Below are 23,567 nucleotides of genomic sequence, written 5' to 3'. Positions count from 1 at the left end.
CCGGGGCCGCCCCGCCCTCCGCCAGCCCCCCACCCACCCACGGGGGGGTTCTTAATCCGGCAATTAAACATTTATTGGCGCCCGCACCTGCTTTCCGCGCCCCCCGGGAGCCCCGCGCGGCCGGCAAGGAGGCTGCGGCGCCGCCAGCTCAGAGCGCGCTGGCTGCTCGGGCGGCGCCAGGCGGCTCCGGCTGCCGGGACCGCGGGCCCCCGCCGCCGCCGCCGTCATGCTGCGCTACCTGCTCAAGACGCTGCTGCAGATGAACCTGTTCGCGGACTCGCTGGCGGGGGACGTGGGCAACTCCTCCGAGCTGCTGCTGCTCGGCCTCAACGGCTCGCTGCCCGCGCTGGACCTGGCCAACTTCACCAGCGCCAACGGTAGGTAGGAGCTGGGCCGCTGCGCCCGGCGCACGGGCTGCCCGGCCGCGGCTCGGCTCGGGGCTGGGCTGGCCAAGTGCCGGGCGCAGCCGGGGGTCGGAGCCTGGGCTGAGATCTTCGCGGCGGCGGCTGGTTCGCAGGGACCGTGCAAAGCGCGGGGCGGTGGGTGCGAGGCTGTCCCGGGTCAGCAGCGCGGGGCGGTGGGTGCGAGGCTGTCCCGGGTCAGCAGCCCGGGGAAGGGGGGGGTGCGAGGCTGTCCCGGGACAGCAGCCCGGGGAAGGGGGGGGTGCGAGGCTGTCCCGGGACAGCAGCCCGGGGAAGGGGGGTGTGTGTGTGTGCGCGCGCGAGGCTGTCCCGGGACAGCAGCCCTGGGGCGGGTGTGTGTGTGTGTGCGCGCGCGAGGCTGTCCCGGGACAGCAGCCCTGGGGCGGGGGAGTGGGGTGTGCGCAAGGCTGTCCCGGGACAGCAGCCCTGGGGGGGACGGGGGTGCGAGGCTGGCCCGGGTCAGCAGCCCTTGGGGGGAAAGGGGTGCGAGGCTGGTCCGGGACAGCAGCACGTGTGCAAGCGCCTGTCCCTGCCACCGCATGTGCGCGTCTCTCGTAACGGCGCGTGTTTCCCGGTTTCTCTTCTGGTTGGGATCTTCACTCTTCGGCAGCCCCCGGACTCTGCCCCCGCAGATCCCGGCTAGCATCTTGGGAGGCGCCCAAAGGATTTGCCAAGTCCCATTTTCAAAGGTGATTTAGGCACTTAGGAGCTTTTCACTTCAACGCAGGTTCCTGGTCCCTTTTGAAAATGGGACTTCGGCGCTGGGTCACTTAGACACGTGATTAAAATGTTACCCCCCCCCCCTCCCGGGATAACACCAAAAAGGAGCATCGCTGTGGGAGGGGGGCTCTCCAGGCGAGAGCTGCGCTGTCCCGGCTGTGACAGTGGTGCCAGGAGCGGTTTGTTGTGTTGGGGTGTTTTTATGAAATGGGTGCGCTATAGGAGTGGGGCGCCTAGAGAGCCTCTTGCGGGGCGGATCAGTTGGGTTTGTTCCCCTGTACGGAGGGTGATAGGGCCGGCCAGCGCCCTCTGGTAGCCAACACTGGTAAATAACTTGCGCCCGATTTTTTCCTCCTGGTTTGTATAACTTTGCAACTCAGAAGCGGTGCGCGCCAAACTAGTTCCTAGGGGCGAGCGAAGCCAGGGGTGACGGCCCTCAGCGCTGCTCAGAACCTGGATGCTACACTGGTAGGTGGTGTGTAAATGCCTTGGATGGACCGTTCACATTTTGCAAATCCAGACCGGGGTTTGTTGAATATTGGACGCAGTCCTTCTGGTGCAGGGACAGATAAACCATGCGTGTCTGGTCTCCTACCTATGACATACAGATGTCTTCCCCGACCTCCTGGCCTGGTTCATTGATGCCATGGAGATTAACTATGTCCAGGTGAGTTGCTTACAGCACCCTGTGCCTGAATGCTCTGGGGGTAGCCAAACACCTGTGCCCTCCTTAAGTGATTTCAGGTCTGTTTAACAATAACACCAGCAGCCTGCACTGTCCCCATGGCCTGGGCCCTTCAGCATAGCCCCAGGTAGGCGAGTGCCCTGCACTGTTCCTGTAGAACCTTTCAGGGCTGCAGTGGGGCTGCCCCGATCTCCTGGCCCTGCTGTGTCCCACTGCCATCCCTAGTGGACTTCTCACCCCATCCGGTAAGCAGCGTCTCTCCAGGGCATTGGGCTGTCGTTTGGAGCTGAACTGGGCTGAATATGGGAATCTCTTGCCCAGGAAAGGACCAGGAGCCCTGGCCTGATGTCACATGTCCCTGGACCTGACAGGTTTGACTCCCAGTTCTTCCTCCTCCGTTTGGTGTATTTTCCATAAAGCCCTCATGCTCTGGGGCAGCTGTGGGGGGAGATGATGGTGTTCCTCATGATCTGGAGGCTCTCAGCCTCACTGAAGGTCCTTCAGCTCACTGTGGCACACTCAAAAGGCTTTATGTTCCCTGCCTATCACAGCTGTGACACTGAGGCATTATCCCTGCCCCTCTAACCCCCACCCCCCATCCAGCTAGCAAGAGACCCTGTCAATGTAAATAACACACAGTGCTTCTCAATGTGGTGCATTCACGTGTCTTTTGAAATAGCGACTCCCTGGCTCACAGGAGCTGGGACAGCTGTGCTGCCCAGCAGGAGCTGAAATGCTGCGGCCCCAGCATCCAGCCCCGCAGCGATTTATCCATTTACTGGAAGGAATTAAGTAGGGGGGAGAGAGAGGAGGAATTCTTCCCCTTCTTGAAAGAAGCTGTCAGTTTGCACTGGTGCATCTCATGGGGAGCCAGCCTCCTGGAAAGCCCCAGCTTTTCCTGGAAAGGCTTTAATTGCTCTGAACAAGGAGCGAGGAACGGGGCGGGGTGTCAGCCCTTCATGGCCATGTAAGTACCAGCTGGGAAATACTGCGAGGTGACTACTATCCACTGCATTGCCCATTGTACCAAAGTAGGTTAACACAGCCGTGTAGATCCTGCTCAGAACTTTGATGCTCTTCAAGTGCCACTGGAAACTTGACTTTTGGGAGAGATTACAATGATGGGGATGCAGGTAAAGGGGGAATTTTACCCAGCCTGGCCAATCAGAGGGGTAGGAACAATAACCGTCAGCGGGCTCTTTTCTCATTGGAAGCACCACCAAAGAGTGTTTGGACCTTGGAGGAGAATGGTCACTGCTCCTGCTTACACACGGTCCCCTGCCCTGCACCTGCTGCTCAGAATGCCCTTTCCTCTTCCACTGATTATTGGGGAGGTGTATACTGGGCATGGGCCCTTTATCCATCTTTTCCCCCAGTGTGAGCATCCAGCCACATCAAACGGATGAGTCTAGGGCCCTAGGCCAACCTGGGTATTCCACAGCTGCTGAGTTTGTCATTGATTCCACTTCTGGTCCCAGCACAGAGCTCCACTAATCACCACTAAAACCCCCTGGACCTGATCCTTGGTGTCCGTGAGCATAAATCAGCACATTGACTTCAGTGGTGCTGTGGTGATCTACACCAGCCGAGGCTCTGGGAACCAGCTCTAAGCAATGCAGTGTGACCTGCCTGAGCCAGCAGCCAGCCAGAAACAACAGGTGTGAGCAGTGTGACTAGACCAGGGGTGAAAGCAACTCACAGGACTTCCCAGTACAGCCAGAGTCCTGGGTGGGGTGGCCTCATCTGGAAGAGGCGGGGCCTCAACCAGAAGAGACGGGGCCTCAAGATTTAAAGCCCCTGAGGCACCAGCTGTGGCTGGGAGTCCCAGGGCCTTTAAATCACCCAGAGGGCTCCCATCTGCCGAGGTGACTGGTAGCCCCCGGGGCGAACTAAAGGGCCCAAGACTCCAGCTGCCATGGAGCTCCGGGGCCTTTAAATGCTGGCCCCAGCCTGCCCGCCCTTTAAATCCCTGCTGCAGAAGCTGATGCGGTCTGGCACGGCGTACTGGCTTTTGCCGGTATGTCATACTGGACCATACCAGCTTACTTTCACCTCTGGACTAGACTCATCCCTTTCAGGTTGCTGGGGTGTTAACGCTGCAGCCCAGGGATATTAGTGGTGAGCTTTACACTGTCAGCTGTTTCACTGATGGCCTTTAAGCAGTGACACAGCCAGTGGTTTTCTTCCACAATCCCAGATGACCTCCCCAGACTGCCCCTGCCCAGCTGCTTAACCTTGCTGTTTCTGCCGTGCAGCTAATGTCTTTAAGGACCGAAATGAGTTTGTTATCTTGATACAATTTATCATAACCCCAGGGCCTTGCCGCCCTGGCTCATCCTTAAGGTCCCATGGGGGATCCTTTGCTACTATTTGCAAAAGTCTGAGGCTCCAGCATGGGGCGCGGCTGGTAGATCTCTAGGGGAACCTGCCCTGTAGCTGTAGAGGGGTCTGGGACATTGCCCTTGTAAACTCCAGGCGTAATGCTGCTCCTGCTCCTGGCCTGTGTCTGTTGGGGGGAGAGGGGCTCCATGTGAGGGGAAGGCAGAAGGTCTGTGACTAAGAAGTGTCTGGTACAATACAGGAGGCAGCAATGCTGCCAGTTGGCCCTGCAGCTTCCTAATGAACTGCTTCTGTTCCCCAGAGGAACAGCGAAGCTGCTCCAAAGGGCTGGCAAAGCTTTATGCACAAAGGTTGTGTGGCACAACTGGGGAATGCTGGCTTCAGCTTTAGCATCAGCTTTTTATTCAGGTGATTTGGCAACTTTTCAGGACAGTTGGAATAACAGAGCTGGCAGCTGTCTGTGGAAACCATTATCCTTAGGGAAGGAAGAAAAACTGCATGAAGACCCTTTGCAGACCTGGCCTGGCTCCTGCAGAGCCAAATTCTCAGCAGTCTTTCTATTGGGCCCATGGTGGGCTCCCCTTGGGGACACGCCACAGCGAACTGAACAAGACCTGCAATTCCTAAAACAGGGAGGAAATGGCTCCTGCTGCCTGTCCAAATGGGCAAAGAGTCACATTAGCTGAGGCCTTGTCTACCTGGGAAAGTTGCACTAGATGTACTTAAGGTGTGAATTTAAACTGGTTTAATTAAACCAGTGCAAACCCCTGTGTGGACACATTTGAGTTTAGTTTAATCAGGAGTTGTTTAAGAATGATTTACTAGAGGTCCAAAAAGGTACAATCAAGGAAGAAGGCCGGACTGGTTAAAAAGCTGACCTGGTTTAGAGGGGAAGTCAAGGCAAACAGACACACACACACACACCCCAAATGGAAGAAGGGAGAAGTCAGTAGTAATAAATATAAATCAGAAGCTGGGAATTGTAGAAAATTGATAAAGGAAGCAAGGGGACAGAAGCAGAACTCTATGGCCAGCAGAGTTATGGACAATAAGAAGGAGCTTTTAAAATATGTTAGGAACAAAAAGAGTCCTAACAATGGCATTGGTCCCTTACTAGATGGAAATGTAGAATTACTAGTAATAATTCAGAAAAGGCAGAAGTGTTCAGAAATCCAGATAACTTGCATCCAAGAAAAAAGCTGTCTGAGAAACTTGCTGGATCATTCATGTCGATTTTCTTAAGTCTTGGAACACTGGCCAAGTTCCAGAAGACTGGAGGAAAGATAATGTTGTGTCAATATTCAAAAAGGGTAAACAGGATGACCTAGGTAATTTTAGGCCTGTCAGTCTGATATGGATCCTGGGCAAGATAATGGAGCAGTTGATACAGGACTCGATTATTAAAGAAGGGTTTTATAATTGATGCGAATCAACATGGGTTTATGGAAAATAAATAGTGTCACACTAAGTTGGTCTCTTTTTCTGATGAGATTATAAGTTAGGTTGATAAAGGTAATAGTGTTGATGTAATATACATAGGCTTCAGATTTGGAACTGCATAATATTTTTATTAATAAAACTAGAACAATATAAAATTAACATGGCACACATTAAATGGATTAAAAATTGGCTGATAGGTCTCAAAAGTTAATTGTAAACAGGGAATCACTGAATGGGTGTGTTTCGAGTGGGGTTTCGCAGGGATCGATTCTTGGCCCTACGCTATTTAACATTTTTATTAATGACCCAGAAGAAAACATAAAATCATCACTGATAAAGTTTGCAGATGGCCCAAAAATTGGGGGAATGGTAAATAATGAAGAGGACAGCTCACTGAGACAGCGTGATCTGGATCGCTTGGGAATCTGGGCGCAAGCCAACAGTCTGTGGTTTAATGTGGCTAAATGTAAATGTATTGGAACAAAGAATGTAAGCCATACTTATAGGATGGGGGACTCAGTGACCCTGGAAAATATTTAGGGGTCACGATGGATAATCAACTGAGCATGAACTCCCAGTGTGATGTTGTGGCCAAAAGGGCTAATGCGATCCTTGGATTTATAAACAGGGGAATCTCTAGGGTAGGAGGAGAGAGGGTTTTTAACCTCTGTATTTGGCACTGGTACACCTGCTACTGGAATACCGTTTCCAGTTCTGGTGCCCCCAGTTCAAGAAGGATGTTGATAAGTTGGAGAGGGTTCAGAGAAGAGCCATGAGAATGATTAAAGGATTGGAAAACATGTTCTTGGGGCCACACTGCTGCGGATCTGGGAAGGTGCGACCTGCTCAGGGAGGGTGCAGGGGCCTGCCTGGCTTTGAGGAGAGCAGGCTTTCTCCCAGTGCAGCCAGGTGACCTGTTCTGTTGCAGGTAGGATATTGTAATGAAGAGTATTGCCTCCATCGCCTTGGAAACTGCTTCCCTCCTGCTGGCGCCTCTCGGCAGGAGGCAGCTAATCAGAAGGCGCCATGCTGAGCCGCCTTTGCAGCCCTCTCACACGGAACTTGCACTGATGCCGCCCAGGTTACGACTGCACGTCACAGAGGTGAGGGCCAGGCGGGTGACATCAGACATCAGGCCTATTGGCCTGGGAGGCCAGAGGCTAACAGCACGTGGGCTGCCTGCTACCAGCTTTGTGTGCATGGATCAGGGGGACATGAGGGAGGCGCTGAGCATGCTGGGTGGAGACTCCCACATTTCCCTGCCTCAGGAGGTCTAATCAGGGCTGCGGGAATTGGAGAGCCAGGAACCAGCCGGGGCAGCAGCCAAGAGGTGTGTGTGCAGGCAGGGAGGAGTGATTCCCGGCCATCTGCAATGCACCCAAGGGCATGAATGTGTCACAGGTGCCCCAGACCCCGTTAGGGAGCTGCACTGGGGGCCCCTGGCAGAGATTCTCTAAATCATCCACTTCTGAAAACCAAACTCCTGGGCTGTCAACTGGCCCCCATGTGTCTACCCCACAATTCCAGCACCTACAGCTTGCAGCTTGGCCCTGACTGAGGGCAGGGGGAGCCGTTGGTCTTTCTATTAAAACAGCTAACTGCCTGAGAGCCAGGTCTGCAAAGCGAACAAACTGTTCTCTGTTTCTGCAGGGGCAGAAAAGGGTTAATGTTCACACTAGGGTAAGGGGAAGCCGCTGACCTGCCCTGGAGAAATGACCTGAGCTGCTAGGCCTGGGCTCAGCCAGAGGCTGGTTGTCTGCTGGTGAAGAGCATCAGAACTGACCCGTCCTGGGGAGAGAGGAAGAATGGGCCCTGTGGTGTATGGCCCGTCCCCTAGGAAACCCTGAGTCAATTCCCTGCTCTGCCACAGACTCCCTCTGTGGCCTTGGTCAAGGCTTTTAATCTGTCTGCACTCAGCTCCCCCTCTGCACGGTGGGGCAATGGCCTTGCCCTGCCGCACAGGGGTTGTGTGATGGTTGTGAGGTGATGGGGGCCATGGAGGTACCACTTATGCTCTGGTGACAGCTTGGATTGCCAGGGGAGGCAGATGTGATTTCTCTTCTTGGCTCCATCCCTGCATGGTCTAGGACAAGCCACTGCCCCTCTCTGGGCAACTGATCCCCATGTGTACAGCACGCCTGGTGAGGGCCAGTTTAATTAGTGTCTAAGGTGCTTTGAGATCTCTGGAGGGAAGGGCAGAGTGTTGTCATCAATGACAGTGAGCCTTGGGGAGTTAATTTCTGTGCCCCCTTATGGAGGGGAGCAGGGTTTGCTTGACAAGCTGAAGCTGGGAGGAATTGTTTTCCTTTGCGGGGGAAGGAGGGTGTTATCTCCAGCAGGGAGCAGATGCTGGTTTGACATGCAGCATGGAAAGCCGGGCCGGAGCCCAGATCTCTCCAGCATCCTCTGTGCTGGACAATGATGCAAAAAAACCGTTTCACCTCTTAACAGTGTCCTCATCCTCTTTAACTGTGCCCTTTGTCCCTAGCTGTCCAGTGCCCGCAGGCTCTCTCGTGTGTTTCTTGCTTCTGATAGAAATTTTCTTGTCTGCTCATTTTTATCTTTTGGTGATTTGCTGGTCAGATTCCCTGTTACATCCTAATTTCCACCTTTCATTTCCCCCTGGCCAGTGATCCAGAACTCAGGGCACGTGCCTTTTGTCGTCTGATTAGTGACCCCAGAGCTTGATCTCTGGGTTTGGCTCTTCAGCCTCACATGTAACCAGGCAGGTGTGTCTCTGGTCTGCATGCCTCCTTGCGAGTTGGGTGGGTGGGTGTGTTTGTGCCTCCAGGAACCGGAGATGGGTCCTTATGTCTCCCTCATACTAGACTCAAGTTTTTAATTCCCTCACTTTTGCCCTCAGGACTTTCTGATGAGCCTCCTCCTGTTCTGGAGTCGTGTGGCTCCTGACTACACTGGTCCCTTCCTCCCCCATCCCTGCTGAGCTTAGACCTTGGCCACATGAGGAAATGAGGTTGGTCTAACCAAGTCACTCAGGATGTGAAGAGTCCACACCCCTGAGAGACACAGTTAAACTGACTTCACCCCTGGTGTAGACAGGGAGAATTCCCCATCGCCCTAGCCATCACCTCTTGGGGGAGTGCAGCGGGAGCATGTCAGGTGTAGACCAGCCCTCAGGGGAACTGGTGTTTAGTGGCTTAACAATTGTCACCTCTTGAACCAACTCCTCTGCACGGTTCTTAGGGCTGAGTTGTGTGTCCCCTGCCCTCCTGCCTGCTCTGGAGACCTGTTCCAAGGGGCAATCCTTTAAAGTGTCAAGCAGCTGTTTCTCCCTCTCCTGTCCTGCTGTGAGGTTTGACCCCTGTATAGGTGCTATGTGAACAACTCCTCCGTTGCGATCACTTTATTCAGCTCTGCCTCCAATCTCTCCAGCGTTGCAGCCTCAGTCTCCTGTCCTTGGTTTGCAGGCTGGCAGTACAACCCCACTGCGGTATTTCAATTCCTAGGACTTGGGATTTGCCTTCCTGCAGACTCTCTAATGAAATCCCATTTGGATCCCACAGTAGAGTCTACGGAAACGTCTAGGTACAGTGCTAGCCGCCCCCTCCCTCCCCCTGCCCCCAAACAACCTGTCCCTGGGATAGTTCATAGCCAGGTATTATAGTTCCCACTGAAGTTTGTCATTCAGGGGTGCAGCCAGTTGCAGTCTGGTGGGGGGGCGGGATTTATGGGGTTGTGTTAATAAAGGAAATGCTGAGTTAGGAACAGCAGCCCCGGCTGCCAGCCTCCACATTCTCCTGGCATGGAGAAGGAGTTGGATTAGCCCTGGGGGCACTGCCAGGAACATTGGCTGATACATCACTGCTTCCAGGGAGTTGGGGGGGCTGTTATCCCCCAGCACATGCTGGCCCGTGGGCCAGCCCCACTGGCACACAGATCAGCTAGGCTGGGGCAGGAAGAGCCAGGAGGCAGGCAGAGCACCCCTGGGGCAGGTTTGGGGTTTCCTGCTCTGCTATGTGAGGGCAGAGTATTGACAAAGAGTCAGATCCCCAGCTGGTGTTAATCAGCCTCCCGCGGTGTTTGCTGTGTGTTGCTTTACACCCAGTTGGATCTGGCCCTCTATGCCCCTCCATAGGGCTGGCTGCATGGGACTCAGCTAGCCCAGTGATGATGCTGGGCAGGAACCGAGACCGACAGGAGAGAAAGCCAGCAGATTTGGGGGATTAGCTGCCATGGCAGGGCTCCTTCCACAGGAGCTGGCAGCTTCCCTCGGCAGCGGAGGGGTTAATGGGTTGCCGGTCAGGTGCTGATGGCCCTGCTGGTGCTGTGCCATGGGGAGTCTGTGGTGGCTCAGCGTGGGGTACAGGTGTGCCTGAGGCCAGGCCTCTCTGACCTGGCCGAGCAGGTCTGTGTCCCCTCTGAAGGGCCTGTTAGTGAGAGGCTGCTAGGGCACTGGGCTCGGCAGCTGGGTTACAGCCCCCCTTCCTGGTGAACTTTCTCACTAATTAGCTCCAGCAGCGGGAGTGGAAAAGAGATGGCGCTTGGCTGGCGGGGGTGAGGAGACAGCAGGGCCGAGGGGAAGCACCAGCCCCGGCACGTGCAGCGCGCTGGGCCTGGCTTTGAACAAGGGCCTTGCAGGGGCTGCCTTTGCCCAGGGCTGTGCTCTCTGCTCCTCCTGGGGGCTGAGGTGCCAGGGTAACACTGCTCATCACTGCCCCACCGGGGTCTGGAGCAGCGTGTGCAGCGCTGGGGGGTGAAAATCACATCAGGCTCTGAAAACCAGGAAAGTGACTGAAAACTGCCAGCTTGGAAATGCCAATGCAGAGCTCATTCCTTGGGCTGTGAGCTCGCTGGGCTCCAGCTTCATGTCCCAGCCCCCAGGGCTAAAACATATTAAAGTTTGAAATGGAAGCCAGGGTTCTCCCAGGATCTCCTGACTCCAGCTGGATGGATCTAAACTGTTCTCAGTGGTGGCGGATGACAGAACAAGAAGCAATGGTCTCAAGTTGCAGTGGGGGTGGTTTAGGTTGGATATTAGGAAACACTATTTCACTAGGAGGGTGGTGAAGCACTGGAATGGGTTACCTAGGGAGGTGGTGGAATCTCCTTCCTTAGAGATTTTTAAGGTCAGGCTTGACAAAGCCCTGGCTGGGATGATTTAGTTGGGAATTGGTCCTGCTTTGAGCAGGAGGTTGGACTAGACCTTCTGAGGTCCCTTCCAACCCTGATATTCTATGGCACCGGGCACCTCAGCCTGGCGTCATTGCTGCGCTCTGGGGCGCAAAGGAAGAGCCCAGCTCCCCAGAGTGCTGGGGGTGGAGGCCCCCAATCTGGGCTAGGCTGCGCTTCCCACTGGCTCTCTCTGGGATCTGCATGCTGGACTGTGACTGCAAGCCCCTTTTCCTGCAGCTGGACTCCTGGCAGTGCCCCCCAGTGGGGAGCCAGCCTGGGCACAGAGGCATAGCTCAGCCACATCTGCAAGCAGAAGCACTGGGCTGGGCCAGCCGGGGCTGAGGTTGACATTAATGCAGTCTCATAAAAGTGCCTGTCCCACTGGGACCCAGCCAGGAGCCTTGCCCTTCCCTGCCCCACTCCCTGCCCTGTTCCCCCACCCCCCAGCAGTCCCTGGCTGAGCCCAGGAGCTGCTGGCCAGACTGCAGGGTTAGGGGTGTCGCAGCGGGAGTGAGGGGAGAAGTGGGGGGCTCTGGGGAGAGGAGAGGGCAGTGGGGGGCACTCGGGCACCACAGGACACAGGCGGTGGTGTGGGGGTCTGGGTGGGGCAGAGGCCTGTCCCTTGCTCTAGGGGCCGGGGACATCTATGGGGGCCACGGGCTCTTACACTGACACCTGCCTGTGGCCCCCATAGATGTCTGGGGCCTGGCTCTCTCCTGCTGCATCTCATGGGGATCAGCTGCGGTAGCGTGACCAGAGACTAAGTGTGAAAAAATGGCATGGAGGTGGGGGGTAATAGGCGCCTCTATAAGCCAAAGCCTTGGATAGTGGGACTGTCCCTATAAAATCAGGACATCTGGTCACCCTAAGCTGTGGTGACAGCTCATCTTGGTGCTGTGAGAGGGGGGTGGGTTTCACTTCCCCAGACAAGGAGCTGAGCCTGCCCCAGGGCACATGACACTCATTCCCTGTGAGGATAACCCAGCTGGGCTCTAGGGGCACCTCAGTGGAAGCCCCCCAACTCCTCCCCCAGGGGAGCCTGGCTGGGCCATGCAGGTGCCCCCAGTGGGTGGAGCTTGGGCAAATACTGTCCCTTATGTTTGCAGTCCCCACCCCCCATCTGATCTGGGACAGCCCCTTTGAACCCACATCATTAGGGCTGCATGAGTGTCCAGCGGCTGTGGTGATGGGAGTTGTAGCAATGTGTCTGTGACATAACCCTGGAGGATCAGACATTCATTGCTCCAGCCAACTCCTGGGCTGCACATCCACTGCGGGGTGCCCCATGCCCCACAGGAATGGGCCTTTGCTCCCAGGTGTCAGCTTTGCCAAGCGGTGTCCTCTCAGGAGGGGGGGTTGAGGCCCTCGCTTCCCAGCCCCATCCTGTCCTGCCCACAGCATTTCCTGTGCTGGAAATGGGACCTGGAGCCTGGATTCCTTTGGAAGGGGAGGAGTATGTGTGTTGTGAGTGTGAGCACACACGTGAGTGGTGTGCATGGATGAGCACACTTGTGTGCATCTATGAGTGAGAGCACACAAGTGTGAGCATGCACGTGATTGGTGCGTGTGTGAGCATGAATGTGACCATGCATATGTGTGATGGGTGCTTGTGCATGAGTGTAGGTGACCAGACAGCAAGTGTGAAAAATCAGGATGGGGGTGGCGGGTAATAGGAGCCTATATAAGAAAAAGGCCCCCAAATTGGGACTGTCCCTATAAAATTGGGACATCTGGTCACCCTAATATGAATGTGAGCACGTGCATGGGCGTCTGCATCTGTCCCCCTGAGCCCAGGTCACTTTGCGGGACCAGAGAGAAGGGAGCACTCACCATGGCCATAGCCGGGCAGGTATGTTGGGTAACGGTGACACCCAGTGGCCATTTGGGGTAAGTACAGCACCCTGTTGGCTGTATTGGGAATGCTGCGCTGGGATAGGACACTGACCCCACAAAATCCATCGGGCCGCCTCATTCTGTCCGTCCATTTGTCTATCTCAAAGGAAACCCCACTGACTCACAGGGCAGGTTTGTGACACCCCAGTGGGGCCTGGCTGCTCCCCCTTTGCCTAACTCCCCGGCAGGCCTGCAGGACGCCAGCTACTGCCAGTGTTACCCCTACAGCATTCAGACCCATCGGCCGGGACACAAACCATGATCAGGGCTGCCCTCGCTCTCTTAGCCTTTCAGTATCTGAGCCCTCAGGCCACACTGCATCACCTTTACAAGCTTTTCTTCACAATCACAAAGGCTTTTTCTAGTGGAAGCCAAGAATTTCCTATAGTCCCATGACTCCAGGAGTTGGTGCCTTAAGAGAAAGGCCAAAGGGGAGTTGGTGACATGGCTGTTGACTGAAGTGTCCCCTCTTTGGAGAGCATATTTGGCTGCCCCCCATCTCTGCTCCCTTCCCCAGCTCACCCCAGGGCCCTTTTCTTCCCACTTCTGAGGTAGGTGGATGAGCATACTGGGAAGCTCCCCTCTGCAGAGCACCTCTCTCCTCTGGGCCCTGCAAGCCTGCAGCCAGAGTTTCCATACGGCCCTGCTCACCCTGGGATCAAAAGTCGAAGGATGAAGACCCACCCCCTCCAAGCATGGAGTGCAGATTCCCAGAACACCTTGAACTAATGAGAACTGTCTCTTTAAGAAGAGAGGAAGACTGGCCCAGTGGTTAAGGTGTTGAGCAGGGAGACCAGGCTTGTCTGTGCCTCAGTTCCCTCTGTGTACAGCCGAGAAGACAGCACGGCCCTGTTGTACCGGGTGTGAGGCTAAATCCAGCAGTGACGGTGAGGTGCACGCACTGCAGCAGCGGGGGCCATGTCACTAGAGCCCTAGAAATCCACGGATATCTGCTTTATATCTGCGAGTATCCGCATCCGCGGATGCGAATATCTGCAGATCGTTTTTGCGGATTGGCTGCGGATACAAATTTTGTATCTGCACAGGGCTCTGCGTGCCACTGCCTCTGAGAGATAAGCACGGGGTGTGGCACTTCCCTGCAGAGGGGGCTTGAGGCCGTGAGCAGGGGGCGGCCATGCCTGTGTGCGCTCAGATCCCGACTGTCATGCTTTCTTGGAGGGCCCAGGACTGTGAGTCACTTGTTACCCTTCCCCCCAGTGAGAGAGAGAGGCTGCTGGTGCTGAGCTGGGTGCCCCTCCCCACTCTGTCAATCACCCAAACAATCTCCTCTGGGCTCTGCCAGCTCTTACATTGCTTTGCAGGGTAACAACAAATGCACCTCTGGGTCCCTCTCGCTCCACTAAAAGGATCCCCCAGCATCCAGCCCTTACCCACTGGCCACCCAGAGCAATGACCAGGTAAACTGTCCCTGAAGAGATGGTGTATGCACAGCGTGATTGGCACAGCTCTGGGCAGGTCCATTAGCACAGCACGCAGATATGTGTACAGTGAATCAATCATATCTTTAGTCTCAAAGGTTAAGTATTAGTGAGGGAAGATGAGACGTGGAAAGAGAAATGGTGACACCTATAAACCAAAACACAAACGCAACCCTTGCTCTGCACTTGTCCGTGGTTACCCTCTCTGCTTCCTACGGGCCATTTTCTCCCAGAGATTCAGCCTTTGGTAGGGCTGCCGGTTTCCATGAATACCCCACACCCTTTCAGGGGTTTCCTCAGTTAATGTGTCCTTTTGCCTTCCCCTTATGCTACCCCCGAGTCAGTAAAATCCACTAATGCTTCTTCTCTGGTGCCTGCTGATGTCACACATCCCTCTTCTTTCTTAGCACTTGATTCAAGCTGGGGATGGAGGCATGTGAGTGAGCTAGATGGCCTGGTCTGGGAGAAAACCTGTCCCTGCTAGAGGCTCAGACCTTGACACAGGCTATATTTTTTGCTACATACATGTAACTTTTAGTCCCATCCGTATATACAACTCACAGTGATATTGAAGACTAGTGTGGCATCGGCTTTCCTTTGACAGCTCACACGGCATTCTGTCTGGATAAATATTATGACAGCAGTGTGCTGGGCATAGTGAGTTTGGCAGGCCTGTTAGAAGTTCCTGATGCTGAGCAGTGAACCCTTTGCCAGCTGGCTCCACCATCTTACACTGATGTGGTGCATGTCTCTGCCCGGGACTGAGCTGGTGTGAAGAACTGGCCTTCTCGGTGCACGAGCCCAGAACTCTGCTCTGTGTGCTCGAGTGCCACCTGGTGACAGGTGGGCTATGTACAGCCAGACAAGCTATCGAGCACCCAGTAACCTAACCCCAGTTTGGTCAGGTCTGGCGCTAGCTGCTTCAGGGACTCACTAATACAATGTGGAGCCTTTCCTCTGTAGGGCCCCGCTTTGAATCCAGCCCAGCGCAGCAGGGATACCAGCCCTGCCTAGCTAACAGCCACTGGTGGCTCCCAGGTGCAGCTCCCCCATGCCAGACTCACTCCCAGGCTTTGCGCTGGATTATGAGCTCTGCCAGGGCCATGTCCAGCAGAATGGGGCCCTGATCTCAGCTGGGGGCTCCTCCTGCAGGGGCCAGCATCATTGCCGCATCCATGGGGGGGTCAGCGCATCCATGGGGGGGTCAGCCCATCACACAAACCCCACCCATCTGCTTTGGTTTGCAGTGTTGGCCACGGCATATAAAATACTGTGATATGCGGGGGGCTGAGCTGGATATTGAAGTTTTGGAGCTGGTGATGCGGCAGCTGAAAGACATTGCTCCTGCCACAGCTCTAGGCGCGGTTCTGCCAGCCACCCCCCCTCCCCGAGGTCATTCTGCCCTGATTACCTGCACCACCAGCTGTGACACCTGTCAGCAGCCCCCTCCACAAAGCAGGTCCCTGTCCTGTCCCTGGTGCAGTGCTGTCCCCTGGTGGCCATGCAGTGCTGCTCACTCCTCACCACAATTCCTTTTGCAGCCCGCTGGCCCCAGGATCCCTAGTCAGGAGTGGTGGAAGCTTCTTAAAAGTGAGGGGACCTCTGTGCCCAAAGAGGGGCCTTCCTCCCAAGGCCTGTTCCCTGCACTGCCCCTTCCCCCTAAGGCCCTGCACCCACACCACCTCTTCCCCCTAAAATCCTGCCCATGCTTGCTCTTCTCTGACCCCTCCTCACCCTCACTCACCCTTATGGCCAGAAAAGGGGCCTTCCCTGTTCCATTGCCCCTGTCCCCCGTCACTTAGGGTACATCTACACACTGAGCTGGAGGGGTAAATTCCCGCTGGTGGAGACGTACCTGTGATAGCTCTCATCCCAGTAGTGCCCTAACAGAGTGTTGCCGCAGCAGCGCACCGGGCTGGCCACCAAGGACAATCCTGGCCTAAGTTCCCTGTAAGCTGCGCAACCACACAGCAGCCTATTAAGCACCGTGCAGTTGCTCAGGTAACCTGCATGGGAGGGGTGCCATGCATCTGAAGTGGTGGGGGTTTTTACCCACAAAAACTTATGCCCAAATAAATCATAGAATCATAGAATATCAGGGTTGGAAGGGAACCTCAGAAGGTCATCTAGTCCAACCCCCTGCTCAAAGCAGGACCAATCCCCAACTAAATCATCCCAGCCAGGGCTTTGTCAAGCCTGACCTTAAAAACCTCTAAGGATGGAGATTCCACCATCTCCCTAGGTGACCCATTCCAGTGCTTTGCCACCCTCCTAGTGAAAAAGTTTTTCCCAATATCCAACCTAAACCTTCCCCACTGCAACTTGAGACCATTACTCCTTGTTCTGTCATGTGCCACCACTGAGAATAATCTAGATCCATCCTCTTTGGAACCCCCTTTCAGGTTGTTGCCCTCTGCTGTACTCTCTCCAATTTTTCCACATCCTTCTTGTAGTGTGGGGCCCAAAACTGGACACAGTACTCCAGATGAGGCCTCACCAATGCTGAATAGAGGGGAATGATCACGTCCCTCAATCTGCTGGCAATGCCCCTACTTATACAGCCCAAAATGCTGTTAGCCTTCTTGGCAACAAGGGCACACTGTTGACTCATATCTAGCTTCTCGTCCACTGTAACCCATACGTCCTTTTCTGTAGAACTGCTGCCTAGCCACTCGGTCCCTAGTCTGTAACAGTGAATGGGATTCTTCCATCCTAAGTGCAGGACTCTGCACTTGTCCTTGTTGAACCTCATCAGATTTCTTTTGGCCCAATCCTCTAATTTGTCTAGGTCCCTCTGTATCCTAGCCCTACCTTCCAGTGTATCTATCACTCCTCCCAGTTTAGTGTCATCTGCAAACTTGCTTAGGTGCAATCCACACCATCCTCCAGATCGTTAATGAAGATATTAAATAAAACCAGCCCCAGGACCAACCCTTGGGGCACTCCACTTGATACTGGGTGCCACCTAGACATGGAGCCATCGATCACTATCCGTTGAGCCCAACGATCTAGCCAGCTTTCTATTCACCATATAGTCCACTCATCCAGCCCATATTTCTTTCTTTAACTTGCTGGCAGAGGGTTAAGGTGGAGGGGTGTCAAGGCTCTGGCTGGGGATGTGGGCTCTGGGCTGGGGGGAAGAGGCACCTGTGCCTGGGGCTGGCTTGGCCCACACCACCCTGGCCACAGCTGGGGCCATGCCTGGGCCCGATCTGGCCAGAGCTGGGTCCGGGCTGCTCCAGCTGTGGCAGGTCTGGGCTGCAGCCTGAGTTGTGGCTGGGGGAGGGGCACCCCTCCTGCAGCAGGTTGAGGACCAGGCTAGGTGGGGTCCGGGGAAGGGGCGCCCCTCCCCTGGCTGCAGCAGATCTCCGGGCAGGTTCCCTAAGCAAGGCGCTAAATAGCCTGCTGCGTAGCCGCGCAGCTGACAGGGAACTTAGTCTGGCACCACAAGCTGGCGTGACCCCCTGCTCAGTGCAGGCGCGCCCATGGAAGAGGGTTATCCCATCTCCTGGGAGAGCAGGTCCACAGGTACCCAGGTGCCTGGCTCCAGCTCATAGGGCCTCCGTGAGGGGAGGGAGGGGCAGCAGAGGCTGATGCCTGGGTCATGTTGGCACAGAAGAAACAGACAGGGCAGCCTAGCCTCTGGCCAAGCCCAGCCCGTTTCTTCTCCCACAATGCCACTGGGCCACATGATCCATTTGCTGCATCATGGAGCCAGTTCCTGCTGGCCAGTAGGTCACAGCAGGGCAGGGCTTCCAAGGTACTGGCTCTGCCAGAATCTTGCTTGACCTGGAGAGTCTCCATGGATTGGATTGTGCCCTGTCCCTGTCCTCGACCTTGTCCGAGGGCCAGACAAACTCCCAGTCCCAGAAGAACCCCTAAGCTGGGCTGGAGGAGCAGACACAGGCCAGCTGAAGATAACCTCCAAGAGCCCCTGCCCTGTGTGCTGGTGCTGGCCCCTGGACCAGCTCCCACTCAGCGGCTGCCCAGCCACAGCACCAGGCCCCACTGGCTCTATGGAGGGAGGAGCGTTATTGTGAGCTGATGTGAGAATGATTTTTCTTTACATGCAATTTCCTTAAAATCCCCCATGGGCCCTTGGCAATGCACACCTGGGCCCTTAGCATCACATTCCCAGGCCCTCAGCCTTGCACGCCTGGGCCCTCAGCCTTGCACACATGGGCCCTTGGCTAGAAAGAAGGTGCCTGCCATCCATGTGCTCCTACTCTGCAACTATTGGTGCTAGTGCCCTTCATCCCTAGGGCGCCCTACTGTTGCCATGGCCGACCTGCTTGTGCTCCATCCCCAGGGCGAGAGCAGGAGGCCCCACCTTTGAAATGCAAAAAAGCCAGTATCCCCACCCCCCGACAAGGCAAGCCTTCTGCCACCCCAGCCGCCAACCACAAGGCAACTCCGCAGTTCCCCCTTCACCAGCCCTTAGAGAGAGAACTCGTATAGATCCGATTGATAACAGTGCATGTCTCTGTGCTCTTTCCTGACTCAAACCCTCTCTCACATGCACACATGTGGTGCACTTGTGTGTTAGTGGGCAGGCAGCTGCTGTGTTTTCAGCAGTTTTGATCAGTTATCGCTTAAACTGCGGAAGCGGGAACGCTGAAGCATCTTTAGCTGGACACACAAACTGTCCACAGTAGCCATTCCAGTGTATTATTATAATAATGCAAATCTTTAGACCCGCATGAAAAAACCCCAGCAGATTCAGTTATTTTTCTTGCAGTTAGCCAGGCCGTAACCCTAGCTCCACCGGCTCGGGTGTGACCTGGAACCAGCACTCCAAACCCGGGCTGGGATTTCACAGCCATTCATATTGATCACGGTGCTTGGGAGCAGAGGTGGCTGCCCAGAGGTTAGGGGAGGCTGCAGGGGAGAGCAGAGACGGGACAAAACGGAAGAGGAGCTGGCTGCATGCAGCAAGTGAACCGGGGAGCAATGGGAGACAAAGGCTTTTGGCCAACTGGGTGCCTGATGCCCACGAGAGTAGTGGAAGCAGTTTGGCAGGCGCGGTGCAGGGGGGCAAGCTGGGAGTGTGCTTGGGGACGGGGGTCGGTGATGCGGTTGTTACCCAGAGCCTCTTGTCCACCAAGTTTCTGAGGCCCAGAACTTCAAGGGTTCCACCAAGTTTGAACCCTAGATCCCCTGGAGGCTGGGCCAGAGAGGTTAAGGAGCCAGCTCCGGCTGGCCCCGGGGGTCTTGGCGGATGACTGAGCTACATGAGCAATGAGCATTCAAACCCTGGGGCTGCCAGGGTAGCCACAGGACTCCAGGAGTCTGACGTGGGGCAGTTCCATGGAGCCCACCTGCTCCAGTGCTGAACTGCCTTAGTCTGGCCTCCCTCCTGGACCAGGGCTACCTCTGCCCCTCACTCTGAGCCCATCCATAGCACAGTCTAGTGGACAGTGCTGGTGACAGTCATCCCCTCCTGCCGGCCCTCATTCTGTGCTGCTCCCAGAAGCAGCTGGAACGGCTCTACAGCCCGGGGGAGGGAAGGGAGGGGAGGGGGGGGAGGGGGTCTCCAAGTTCTGTCCCCGCCCCGAGCACCGACTCTGCAGCTCCCATTAGCTGGGAATTGAAGCCAATGGGAGCTGCAGGGGCAGTGCCTGCGGGCAGTGGCATGTGGAGACCCCTGGGCCCCTCACCTAGATGCCGCTGCCAGAGGGGTGTGCTGGTCATTTTTGGGAGCCACCTGAGGTAAGCACTGAACCGCTGACCTCCTCCTGCACCCCAACCCCCTCCCCTAGCCTAGAGCCACACCCAAACTCCCTCCCAGAGCCCACACCCCCTCTTGGAACCCAACTCACTCCCAGAATCTGACTCCTTACCTCCTCCTGCACCCCAACCCCCTGCCCATCCCAGAGCATGCACCATGCACCTAACCTCCCTCCCAGACCCTGACCTCTCACCCCCTCTTGCACTCAAACTCTCCCAGAACCTGCACCCTGCACCGCTTTCTGCAACCCCCTGCCTCCACCCAGAGCATGTACCCTGCACCCAAACTCCCTCCCAGAGCCCAATCTCTTACCCCCTTCTGAACCCAAACTCACTCCCAGAGTCTGACTCCTCACCTCCTCTTGCACCCCAACCTCCTGCCTCAGCCCAGAGCATGGGGTGCACCCAAGCTCCCTCCCAGAGCCCGACCTCTCACCCTCTCCTGCACTCAAACCCTCCCAGACCCCAACCCCCTGCCCCAGCCCAGAGCATGCACTCTTCACCCAAACTTCCTCCCAGACAGTGGTTTCCCCAGGAACTGAAATTAGTGGGGGTGTTCGAATTTCCAGGGGGGATGTCAAGACAATGAGATATATAAAAGAGATGTTTTGTTAGGAAGATGCAAATTTAACATAAGAATAATGCAAGTTACACCAAAACACACAACAGATCTAGATTTCTAAAAAAATATAAATAAAAAATAAGTTTTTAATTTAAATTGACTCAGTAACTGGTTAAAAGATGGGAAACAAAGAGTAGGAATAAATTATTCAGAATGGAGAGAGATAAATAGTGGTATCCCTGAGGGGTCAGTACTGGAACCATTACTGTTCAACATACACATAAATGATCTGGAAAAATGGGTAAACAGTGAGGTGGCAAAAGTTGCCGATGATATAAAACTATTCAAGATAGTTAAGTTCCAGGCAGACTGCAAAGAATTACGAAGGGATCTCACAAAACTGGATGACTGGGCAACAAAAAAGGCAGATGAAATTCAATGTTGATAAATGCAAAGTAATGGACGTTGGAAAACAATCTCAACTATACATACAAAATGAAAGAGTCTGAATTAGCTGTTACCACTCAAGAAAGAGATCTGGGGGTCATTGTGGCTAGTTCTCTGAAAACATCCACTCAATGAGCAGCGGCAGTCAATGATTCCCAACATTCTGTTGGCTTTTTAAAAAAGAACAGGAGTACTTGTGACACCTTAGAGACTAACAAATTTATTTGCGCATAAGCTTTCATGGGCTACAGGCCACTTCATCGGATGTAGCCCACGAAAGCTTATGCTCACATAAATTTGTTAGTCTCTAAGGTGCCACAAGTACTCCTGTTCTTTTTGCAGATACAGACTAACACGGCTGCTACTCTGAAACCTTTGCTTTCTTAAGAAAAGGATAGATAATAAGACCGAAAATATCATATTGCCTCTATATAAATCCATGGTACGTGCACACCTTGAATATTGTGTGCAGATCTGGTCACTCCATCCCAAAAAAGATTTCTTGGAAATGAAAAAGATACAGAGATGGGCAACTAAAATGATTAGGGGTATGAAACAAGAGGAGAAATTAAAATGACTGGGAATTTTCAGCTTAGAAAAGAGACAACTAAGGGGGGATATGATAGAGGTCTATAAAATCTTGACTGATGCGAAGACAGTGAATAAGGAAATGTTATTTAATCCTTCACATAACACAAGAACTAGCAGTCACCCAAAGAAAGTAATGGGTAGCAGGGTTTGTTTTGTTTTGTTTTTTTAAAAAGGAGTACTTCTTCATACAACATGAAGTCAACCTGTGGAATTCTTTGCCAGGGGATGCTGTGAAGACCAAAACTATAACAGGATTAAAAAAAGAACTAGATAAATTCCTGGAGAATAGGTCCATTAGTGGCTATTAGCCAGGATGGGGAGGGATGGAACACCATGTTCTGAGTGTCCCTAGCCTGTTTGCCAGAAGTTGGGAATGGGCAACAGGGGATGGATCACTTGATGATTACCTGTTCTGTTCATTCCCTCTGAAGCACCTGGCCTTGACCACTGTCGGAAGACAGGATACTGGGCTATATGCACCATTGGTCTGACCCAGTGGGACCATTCTTATGTAAAAATTAATTATAATAATAAAAATGTTTAGTACAGAAACTCCCCAACATAATGATCTTTCAAGATAGCAACAATGTGAGATAACAACCTTGGTGAATAATGCATTTTAAAAATCTTGGCCTACTAGGAAACATATTTATGTAAGTTTCCATTCCCAGTCACCAATCGAGCATTCTGGAGCAAGGTCACTAAAATATAGTCCAGCAAACAAATGTTTATTTAACATGCCCCTCACTTTTCCCTCCACCGCACCCCACTCACCGGTGTTGTCCTTGGTCAGTGGAGACTCAGAGTTCAGAGGTGCTTTCACGTGAGTACACCTTCCAGGTGGGGGGCAAAAAGGCACCTTGCTCGTTTCTCCAGCTGCTCACTATTCGCTCTGACCACTGTTGTTCGCTGGGCCACCGTTCACTCCATCGCTCTGTTGCCGATGGCCCTGTGCCGTCACCTTCTGCTGCCACCTGCCACTGTGACCTCTGCGAGTTGGTCTCTTGAGGTTCCAGCTCTCAATGATTTCAGCTGAGTTCTCAGTGGGGGAACCTTGCTGGGAGTGCAGTCTGGGCTGTCTTTTACACAAAAACACTGTTCCCATAGCAGGACTAAGCACTTAGACCTGATTATCAGTGATTTCAGCTGTGGTGGTAACTTAACAGAACAAAAGACTATCTATGGAGCCTAATCACCGCTGTCTTTAAACAGTGGGAGAGGAACAGGTCCCCACCCTCTCTTTTGATGCCCTCAATCAGCACAGGCTAAGTACAGTTCAACTTCCCTTTACTCATACAATAAGAACAACAACATTTCATTCCCCCACCCCAACCCCTCACATTCAAGTGATTTGTAACCCAACCCCAGCCAAAATATATCACTTGGGCCACACAGCTCTGTTTGCTGGATACCTAGGTAGATTAGATGTGAATGTAAATACAGTCTGGTCCTGAAGCCTTTCCCTCCATCTCATCATTAGCTGTCAGGGAGAGCTCATTTAGACTTTGCTTACAAATCATTTGAAATTATTAGGTTGGCCAACATCACCGAAATGAATGCGCTGACATTGTCATAAAAAACCACAGCTATATAAGGAAGCTAGTCTATGTTCATATTTTTCAAATCTATTATACCTTCAGATACATGTATTTTATCATAACTATATATGCTTTTAAAGTGTGTATTAATGTTTCAGCTTCAATTCAAATTTCCAAACAGTCGCTAAATTGGCATGTTTCAGAGTAGCAACCGTGTGAGTCTGTATCCACAAAAAGAACAGGAGTACTTGTGGCAGCCTAGGGACTAACAAATGTATTTGAGCATAAGCTTTCATGGGCCCACTTCATCGGACGCATAGAATGGAACTTATAGGGAGGAGATATATATACATACAGAGAACATGAAAAGGTGGGACTTGCCCAACCAACTCTAAGAGGCTAATTAATTAAGATGTGCTATTGTCAGCAGGAGAAAAAAAAAAGTTTGTAATGATAATCAAGATAGCCCATTTAAGACAGTTTGACAAGAAGGTGTGAGGATACTTAACATGGGGCAATAGATTCAATGTGTGTAATGGCTCAGCCATTTCCAGTCTCTGTTTAAGCCTAAATTGATTGTATCTAGTTTGCATATTAATTCAAGTTCAGCTGTTTCTAGTTGGAATCTGT

At 53.6% G+C, this 23,567-nt stretch overlaps 1 protein-coding gene across 3 annotated transcripts in view; it reads left to right on the top strand.

The window, feature by feature from the left end:
- Window positions 1-244: 244 nt before the first annotated feature.
- ROBO3 (roundabout guidance receptor 3) overlaps window positions 245-23,567 on the top strand; it is a 214,399-nt gene continuing 191,076 nt past the window's right edge. For all 3 annotated transcript variants that reach the window (XM_030538525.1, XM_030538527.1, XM_030538524.1), the window contains exon 1: window positions 245-377. In XM_030538525.1, coding sequence (XP_030394385.1) covers window positions 260-377 — 118 coding nt within the window. In that variant the 5' untranslated portion in view covers window positions 245-259. The remainder of the gene's footprint in view (window positions 378-23,567) is intronic.

The sequence above is a fragment of the Gopherus evgoodei genome, chromosome 19 (genome assembly GCF_007399415.2).
Source record: "Gopherus evgoodei ecotype Sinaloan lineage chromosome 19, rGopEvg1_v1.p, whole genome shotgun sequence".
NCBI lineage: Eukaryota > Metazoa > Chordata > Testudines > Testudinidae > Gopherus > Gopherus evgoodei.
The sequence above is the reverse complement of the archived record's forward strand: the minus strand, read 5'-3'. Positions and strand labels throughout refer to the sequence as shown.